This window comes from Manduca sexta, chromosome 10 (genome assembly GCF_014839805.1).
Source record: "Manduca sexta isolate Smith_Timp_Sample1 chromosome 10, JHU_Msex_v1.0, whole genome shotgun sequence".
In the NCBI taxonomy this organism is placed as follows: Eukaryota; Metazoa; Arthropoda; class Insecta; order Lepidoptera; family Sphingidae; genus Manduca; species Manduca sexta.
In genome coordinates this window covers 5,953,251-5,962,253 of record NC_051124.1, presented here as the reverse complement: position 1 = coordinate 5,962,253, position 9,003 = coordinate 5,953,251, and the positions used below count along the sequence as shown (strand labels likewise).

Here is a 9,003-nt window from a genome sequence, read left to right as displayed (position 1 = left end):
TAAGTAATTTATTTAAACATGTCTGTGTTGTTATTGTTTTTGAATGAAGCAAGCAATCCTTCTTTCAACTGTCACCTGTTACACGGTTAATAAACGTCTTGTCGGTCTGTAAATAAAACACTGTTTCCATTTATTTAGGAACACCTATGCCATACTCGCAATGCAATATTGATTAGTTTGTGCACGTAAATATGTATTACGGACAGTGACTTATTACAAAGTGGGAAGCCTTATTGGTATCGCATTTGCAGGATTAGATCCCCGAGCCTTTGGGCTTAATTCGACGATATGCAGGCTACTAAGCTTTATCTCGCCGGACCGCAAAAATAAGAAAAAGTTGTAGAAGTGAATTTGATAAACTAAATGGATATTTTTGACGTTGCATTGAGGTAAAAATATTTTAAAGTAGGCTGTATGCTCATTACCTTTGCTTTCCCGGAACGAAGAAAACTACACGTCAAATGCCACTAATTTGTTTTGTCAGTTTTGGCATTGACAGTTCTTTTACATACGAAATAAAATCAGAATTTTGTAAAAATTGCCTCTTTTATAATTATTACGCCGAATACTTCGACTTGATTAAGATTTTCTGGAGAACCGGTGTGTTGCAGCGTGATGGCTGATAATCCGAGTAGCGACGGTCTCTCAGAGGCAGAAAGATTGAGAGGTAATGTATTTAGAAAGTACTTGTGGTACAGAATAATATTTGAAAAATAGTCTTTTACATGTACTAGGTATATTTATATTGCATAATAATATTATATAGAAGTATTATACACTGTTATGTTGTATTATATGATACAAGTATGTCGCACATTTCAGAGGAAGAGTTGGCGCGAGAACTTGACCACAGCGATTCAATAGAAGATGATTGTCAAGAGATCTCGCTAGAGATTGAAGAGAAATTACTTAAAGATGAACCAGAATGTAAGTGACGAAGCTCTTGTATACTATGTCGAGAATATAATGCAAACTTAGTTGAGAAGAGATGATTACACTAATACAAATAAAAACAATAACACTGGTTCTATGACATCTATTTTGTTACAGATACAACGCTAGTAAATTACGGAGAGTCAGAACAAAATACGATTTTGGAGAGTGAAGTGATTGAGACATACTCAGACAGCTCGCAGAATGTGGAAACTGTACACAAAGCTGATGAGTTGGGTAATATTTATACTGAAAACTCAGATAACTATACACAACAAAACACGATCATCGATGTTGCAGACCAATATGGTTCGTATGAGAGTGAATATTCATTTGACAACTCCAGCATGATGTTAAAATCGGATAATGTTGATAAAAGCATTGCCGAAGACATTGATAACACTATTGTGCCAAACATAAATGATTTCCAACAGAGTGAATCTTCTAACCTTGATGCTCAGACAGCTGAGGATATTATGAATGAAAGAGAAAGGGAAAAGAAAAGCAAAAAAGAATTAGAAGAAGAGGAACGAGAAAAGATGCAGTGAGTAAAAAATAATTTCCTGTATTCATTGACTGCCTCAATTTAGAGTGATTTCATCAGAATTTACTAGATTTTGACAATTTTGATGTGAGCATTAACATCAATGTGCATACATTCTCCAACTAAAATAAACTGCAGGCTCAATATAGAGTGATTTGGGCATTGGGTTCATAAATTAAACATTACATATTCACCTTCATGTCATTACCATTGTGCCAACAATCATCTACAGATAATGAATAGGTGTACCAAAAAGCTCAGTTCCACTTTGCTGAATTTTTGTTCCCTTTGTAGTTTAGTGTAAATATTTTGTGTGCATGAGTGAATTTTCGAAGTGCAAGACCACAAGTTATTGCTGCTATGACAAATTCTCTTAAGAGTAATGATAGTGGAATTAGGGTGTGTAAAATTAAAATTAATATTTGTATAATGTTGGTTCAAAACTTAGACTTTTTTATTTTACATCTTAAGTGAGGGTAACTTTATTGTAGTCTTATTTTTAAGTAGACAAGTATTTGCTTTTATTTAGTAATGCAATGTCAAAATGTCTGTGTATAACAAAAAGTGGCATTGTATATGGATATAAAAAAAGTCAAATAAATAACTGCATTTGCTGAAACTAAACATAGAAAGATATAATAAATCAAGAAAAATATGCATTATGGACAATATGATAATGTCAATAATTGTCATTTCCAGGGTCCTGGTATCAAATTTCACTGAAGAGCAGCTAAATAGATATGAAATGTACAGACGAGCAGCTTTCCCAAAGGCAGCGGTCAAGAGATTAATGCAGACTATCACAGGATGTTCAGTCGGACAAAATGTTGTCATAGCCATGTCCGGTATTGCTAAAGTTTTTGTTGGTGAAGTAGTTGAGGAAGGTAAAAACACTTTAGTTTTATGTTTTTTATATTCTTTCATTTAGCCTGTTGTGTGACTGTTGACTCATATTATTGATTTATTATAAGTATAGATATGAGGGTTAATGTACCTCATAAGTAAACTGCTGAAAGTATTTCAATGAAATTTAAGATATGGGTATACCAGGTTATGGATTAATATATTGGTTACTTTTTATCCTCTGCACAGCTGGACCAATGTTATAATGGTCTAATTTATTAATTAAATTTTATAAATGGTAAAAAAATATTTGTAGGATAAAATTTAAGATAAATAAAAAATTATAAGTTTACAAACAAATCTGTACATGAATGTTATTTATGTTCAGTCAGGGCATTATTCATTTGATAAATAACTTTAATGAATAAAAAATCAGTCCTAAATAATCATTAGTCAAAAATGATTTTTCAGCTTTGGAAGTCTTGGAGAAGTCCGGTGAAGCTGGGCCATTACAACCTAAACATCTCCGTGAAGCACTAAGGAGGCTTCGGGTACGAGGCACCATACCGTCCAGAAAAGCTCATAGGGGATTATTCAGGCTCTAGTAATAAGTAACATTAAATCAATATTAGTGGAACGAGTTTTTTGTGTAGTCATATTTTATTATATAATTCAGCCTATAATTTGGTTGACTTGTTCATTGACTAATGAAAAAATCAATACTAAATTATATATCATGTCACACATTGCATTCTTAATAAAATAAAGACCTATTCCAAAATTGCCAATTTGTGAGAATTATCAAACAACTAATTTCTGTTATCGACCTTTTTTTCCCTTTTTTTTCATGCTATAGGTTTCATTTTTACCTATCTCTAATGAGCTCATTTTTATAGCAACTTCAAAAAAAGATAGCAAAGAAATATTAGTTTTCCGACGACTGCCACAAATTAACACTTTTGAAATAGGTCATTATTTTATCGAGAGTGCGACATGTTTAACCCTAAAAGGTTAGGCAGAGTTATAACAGTGCACCTATATTTTGATAATCTGATAATTTTAAATCATCTATACTATTATTATATAAAGCTGAAGAGTTTGTTTGTTTGTTTGAACGCACTAATCTCAGGAACTTACTAGTTTGAATGGAAAAAATATTTTATTGTTTGTTGGCCGATTTATCAAGAAAGGCTATATCACATCACGCTATGACCAATAGGAGTGGAGCATCAGTTAAAAATGTTGCAAAAATGGTCTGTGTTTATATTCATTCTGAGAGTTTCCATTACGTGCGCTGTCAAAATAGTCAAAGTTACGCAACAAATATGTATGACTGAATTGTTGATCCTAAATAGTTTTAAAAATATATTATAAAACCAAGTCTCGCGCTGTATTTGTCTGCCTGTCTAAACGCGATAAACAGAAAAACTACCCAACGGCTTTCGATTAAATTTCGTATGGAATTAGTCTCTCAGACTAATGAAAAGGCCATAGACTACTTTTTTCCCGGAAAACTCTCACGGGGGTGTAGCCGCGAGCATAAACTAGCAATAAATATAAGTAATAAACACCATATACACAAACTGCCTTCTATTAACAATAATAATTTATCTGTATTAAAGCCCATTTTACACTGAGATAGATGCCAACATGCAGTGCCGGCTTTAGGGTCGGACGTCACAGGCATACCCTGGAACTAAAAAAAAAGTCGCCAGAAAAAACACCTACATTCGCGACAGCTCGCTAAGGCCGGCCCTGCTCACATGGTGAAAGGTCATATTCAAGTGTTAGATTTATGTACTCGAACTGTTTTTGCCTATTATTCATACGTAATAATTATTACTATTCACTTTTTTTATAGTACTTATCATCAAAAACAATTAGCGTCTTTCATATGAGGAGACTGAACAAACGGTGTAAGCAATAATCTGTAGGGAGATGGGAGTTAATCCCGCATTATTTGACACGAGATAGTTTTATTAAGGCAGTCTTATCATCTAGTCTTCATGGAAATTCATAAACGACGTTTACATTGGTTAAACTGTTCATCGAATAATTTAACATGTATGTATTTCGGGAAACTTTTTATATCAAATAAACTTTATGGGTTTATTTATGAGTGTAAATATTAACATTAGGATATAAGTATAAATGTAACTGCTCTTAATTCTCAAGTCTTTCTCGACAAATAATGGACGTAGATACGCAAAAAGGATCCAGCCCACAAAATGACACTTTTGAGATAGTGAAGATTGAAGTTTTAAGTCGTATTTTTGCTCATTAATATTCTATTTTATATTTTGTCAGTAAAAATTACAAATTAACATATTTTGACTGAGATTTATTAATGGATAATAACATCTATCAGATAGACTAGAACTAATTTGGCATACTCGGCGTTCTTTGTTGTACTCTTTTGTATATCTACGTCCTAATGTAAGTCATAAGTCAGTAGTAATTTATAGGATGTGATATTGTAATGAGCACTATGATGTTTGAGCGTAGTGCGTTTATATGCAACTAGCAAGTAGTTCATTTTTGAGTATATCAAAAAGCAGTTGGTATACTTTCTATTCAACTTCAATAATATACATACAAATAGCAATATATAATCAATTGTGTAGAAAGTATTTAGACGATATCTCATTAATTTGTTAGTGATTCTTATTACAAATAAACATTTTGATATTTGAAAATTAGTTTTTTTTGTCGGACGAAATATCGAATAAGCATTGTAATCGATACTAAGAAACAAGGCTTCTTGAAGGTTCATTTTACGTATATAAGAGAGCAGTGCATAAATATTGGCATTGTGTATATATGTATTAAATTACCTATGTTTACAATAATTTAATAGTTGTATCGTATAACGGATTGAGACATTGGCATTTCAGCATGTTATAAATATGTATCAACAAATAAATTTAAAAGCAAATTGTGTTCCATAGACAGGGATACGGAAATTCATATCTTTTATGCTTTTAAAAAAACAACAGGTATGATAAAATGTTAATTTATTACATGATAAAATTGTTATTTTATTAAAATCAATATACAACAGTAACTAAGGATTATTCATAGTTCGAAAACTTTGAAAATAAAATCAGTCTTGTTAAAATGGCCAACTATACTGTGGACAAGAGACATTGATGGAAATCCTAGGAAGTGTAATTATAAAAATATTATCCATTATCAATTCCAAAACAAAGTAAAAATATACACAAAATTCCATTAAAAACGAAAATAAACAAATTGGCACTTATAAGTTACCTCAGAAGCCATTCATACATTGGGACACTAATTCTGACATTTCAAGTTTTCCACATATCACAGATATTTTTGATTTCCAAGGCTACCCTGGCCAGATCGTTGATACTTTATGTCAAGACAAAATACACAACACTGTGCAAATAAAACAGCGTCTTCCTTCAAAACAATCGAAATTAGTTCTATCTACTCAAGAAGGCACAAATTAGTTTATAAATTATAGAAATTTGGTAACATTATAAGTTTATTAACTATATTACTAAACTTTTCAAGCAAGCTTTAACTTAACATCTTTTTAAATAAAGGCAGCAATGGTCCATTGTTAAATTGTGTGCGCATATATAAGAATATACACTTCATAACCAGGTACCTATACTAAGGCATACTTAAATAATTCTCAAATGCAAACCAACTCAATGTTACGTTATTTGTGACTGTATTGTCAGACATTACTTCAACACTGAGTTTACTGTTACAGACGACAGTAGCACTTTCTGCAAGCAAATTAGCAGGGATTCTTTTACATTTGCACGCGAAGTATTCTATCATCATACTTTACATAGTGTAATTCATATATTATTCAATAATTTAGGGCAGTAAGTTCTGTAAATATATTAAGATCATTCATGAAACACCATCTCATTCATCGCAGTGAATAAACTCCTTTGCAAAATGTGACATAACATTCGATACATATGTTATTCTAGTTTAACTACGGACTAGATATCTAGATTGACTCCAGTGTCATCTGATTAAACTAGTAGTCGTTTGACACCGCATTCAATGCAAAATTTGGCGGTGTCGACGGGGAATTTCCTGCCGCATTCGTGGCAGAAGCGAGAGAGACGCGGCGCCGGCGCCGGTGCGCCTGCGCACTGCCGCGCGTGCAGCGACGCCTCCGACCCGCTCGAGCTCAGCGACCCGTGCGGCTTCCACGTCGAGCTGCGCCGCGACGACGAACGGGAGCTTGTGCGTTTGTCTGGAACAATATCACTAATGACGTGTCTGCACTGATATAACGTTGTTTCTGCTCGAAAAATTATTAATTTTATAACTGAGAGTTGAATTTACTTCGTGTTGTTTTATTGCTCTGAGCAGGCATTGAGCGTCTCCTACATATCTGTACTTGAGATCTGTGGAGTGAACCTCAAAGACGACTAATTATACCGCGCACAAAGTTACTGCATGACATCGATGACGACAGAATCATATCAGACAAGAGATGTTAAATATTAACGTAAACATAAAAATCTAAATAGTCTTATTGTTTTATAGAAAAAAAAGTTTTTTACCATTGAGTGCATGATTATCCAATTCTTTGTAATTTGTATGTTGCTCCGATTGTGGAGACGCGCCGTCGATTTCAGCAGATCGTTCCATCGCCAGAAACTCTTCGCTAGAAATAGACCTGTTGTCCTCTTTATGACTGCTACCAGTATCCGAACTTATGGGACATTTATCCATTGGTGGAAGTCCATTAGGTTCCTTATTGCAGATCGTTAATTTCGCAGGCGATATTCGGTTTAAGCTGAAAATTAAATTCATCGTGCATCACCAAAAGTCGAGTTTAAAGTTAGGAAAGAAAATTGTTTTATTAACGAATTCTGCAAATCTCACTTATTAACAAAATTAGTTACCTGACTAACCTGCTATAAGCTGAATCATTGCTCGATTTGCCATTCGGTGTGTAATTTCCATTTGATATAGTTTCTTTTTTCTTCGGTTTACGATCCAATTTCGCTAGAGGTTCGCGTTTCACTGTATTAACGTTTGCATTCACGCTATAGTTGACTGTTTCTTTGCTTGAATGGCAACTGTCAATCTTTTCGGATTCGTAAAATTTATCGAAATCTTTAAGCGACTGCATTATGTCTTGTTCGAGCTGCTCTGTTTTGTTGCGACCCTTTGCATACTCTGTTTTCTGCACGCTTTTCTTTTGGATTGAATCCAGGAGGGACGTGGAACGTTTCACAGAGGATGGGAACAGGTTGTCATTGACAATGTTATTACTGCTAAAATTAAGAGACATTGATTTGTTAACAGGAATCATGCCGTTCATCATTTTGGGGGACGAACTGACACTACTTAATTCCGAGGTCCTGTTACTTTGTGTGTATTCAGACTGTTTAACTACCCTAGTGGTAGAGCTACACGTACGTTTGTTTTCTGTCTTGTGCTTATTTATTTCGTCATCGAAAGAAGTCATAAACTCTTCAAGATCAAAGTCCTCGCATAGAGAATCGTCGTCTCTAACGGAGGTCTTTGAAGCTATACTTTGTTCTAAGGAAGACATAATTTTCTCGTATTGTGAAGCTATGTCGTTTATTGGCAATGTGTGAGATTTGTTAATATTATTATTGGTCTCGATTTTCTCTAGTTTGTTATTGGATTTTGTAAGTCCATTAATTTTGTTATTATTACATATGGTACTAAAAGACTCGAATTTAGCTGGTAAATTTTCTGTTGTAAGGAGAGACTCCATACTGCTAATTATATCGGGATTGTTTAAAATCGTATTTACATTTATAGGCAAATTATCGTTTTCATTTATAAGCCGAGGGTCAATATAGTTACTATCAGTCATTGATGAATTATCATCAGTGAGTATAACATCAAGATTGACAAAGTCTTTCTTTTGGTCATCTCTATTAATTTTATCTAATTTAACTGGTTGTGCGATTGTCGATCTCTGGAAACTGTGATACATAGACGTGGCAATTTTTGGCATTTTATCTTTCGGTTTTGGTGTGCTGTAACTAGAAGCAGTGTAACTAGAGAAAGATCTATTTAAGTTACTATTCCGGGTAAATGAGTTTTTCTCCGAAGTACTAATGTTCTCTTTGCTAGATTTTGTAAATGTTGTATTTAATTTCGGGCTAGCCTTTTTGTCGTTCCTGTTTATTCTGAAAGAACTACATCGACCGCCAAATGAGCTATTATTGTTTTCGCTGTTTGTGCTACCGAAAGATTTCATTCTTTGAAGAGTTGGAGTTTTTTGATAAGTTTTATTAAGTGTGTCTTTCATCATCTTAGTATTATTTGGACTAAGGTAAGATGTAGACATTTTGTCTTTTGTGGGACGTAGGATTGGAAGGGTTCTGGAATCTTTGGCTGAGATTTGTATTTGTTTGGGGACATTGGTTTCTGAAGACATGAGCTCCTTCATTTGCCTAGCAGCTGATTCGAATGGGTCATAGTTATCGTCAAGTCTGTAATGTATAACAAAGAAAAATAAATGCGTTAGTCACAACAATTACTATTTGTATTCAAAATTCCATAGTATAAATAATAAGTTGATATGTTGCCGACAGTTAGTCTGCAATTTATCTTGTATATGAATAAGATGGAATTTTGAACGTGTTACGATGTATGTTTCTTATACTTGCTTAAAAAGCTAGACATCTGTGAGACGGACA

At 33.6% G+C, this 9,003-nt stretch overlaps 2 protein-coding genes across 10 annotated transcripts in view; one reads left to right on the top strand and one right to left on the bottom strand.

Moving 5' to 3' along the window:
• Window positions 1-466: 466 nt before the first annotated feature.
• Window positions 467-5,016, top strand: LOC115455856 (transcription initiation factor TFIID subunit 11). The gene is made up of 5 exons (XM_030184617.2): window positions 467-667; window positions 823-927; window positions 1,051-1,477; window positions 2,177-2,361; window positions 2,792-5,016. Exons 1-5 carry the CDS (start codon window positions 616-618, stop codon window positions 2,923-2,925), a joined length of 903 nt encoding a protein of 300 aa, XP_030040477.1. The 5' UTR covers window positions 467-615; the 3' UTR covers window positions 2,926-5,016.
• A 301-nt stretch (window positions 5,017-5,317) lies between these two features.
• The window catches only part of LOC115455853 (uncharacterized protein PF11_0213), a 34,094-nt gene continuing 30,408 nt past the window's right edge, over window positions 5,318-9,003 (bottom strand). For 5 of the 9 annotated variants that reach the window (XM_030184602.2, XM_030184606.2, XM_030184607.2 and 2 more), the window contains 3 exons: window positions 7,225-7,599; window positions 6,880-7,115; window positions 5,318-6,566 (listed from right to left, as the gene is read on the bottom strand). In XM_030184602.2, coding sequence (XP_030040462.1) covers window positions 6,340-6,566; window positions 6,880-7,115; window positions 7,225-7,599 — 838 coding nt within the window. In that variant the 3' untranslated portion in view covers window positions 5,318-6,339. Of the gene's footprint in view, window positions 6,567-6,879; window positions 7,116-7,224; window positions 8,797-9,003 lie in introns of all 9 variants that reach the window. The other 4 variants (XM_030184610.2, XM_030184612.2, XM_030184605.2 and 1 more) reach the window with 3 other exon arrangements.

What these genes read in the sequence shown, in the direction of transcription:
- LOC115455856 (XM_030184617.2), top strand. Translation starts at nt 616, where the DNA reads ATGGCTGATAATCCGAGTAGCGACGGTCTCTCAGAGGCAGAAAGATTG. An exon ending in GAGGAACGAGAAAAGATGCA is followed by an intron (nt 1,478 to 2,176) that starts GTGAGTAAAAAA and finishes TGTCATTTCCAG; the next exon opens with GGTCCTGGTATCAAATTTCA. An exon ending in TGGTGAAGTAGTTGAGGAAG is followed by an intron (nt 2,362 to 2,791) that starts GTAAAAACACTT and finishes ATGATTTTTCAG; the next exon opens with CTTTGGAAGTCTTGGAGAAG.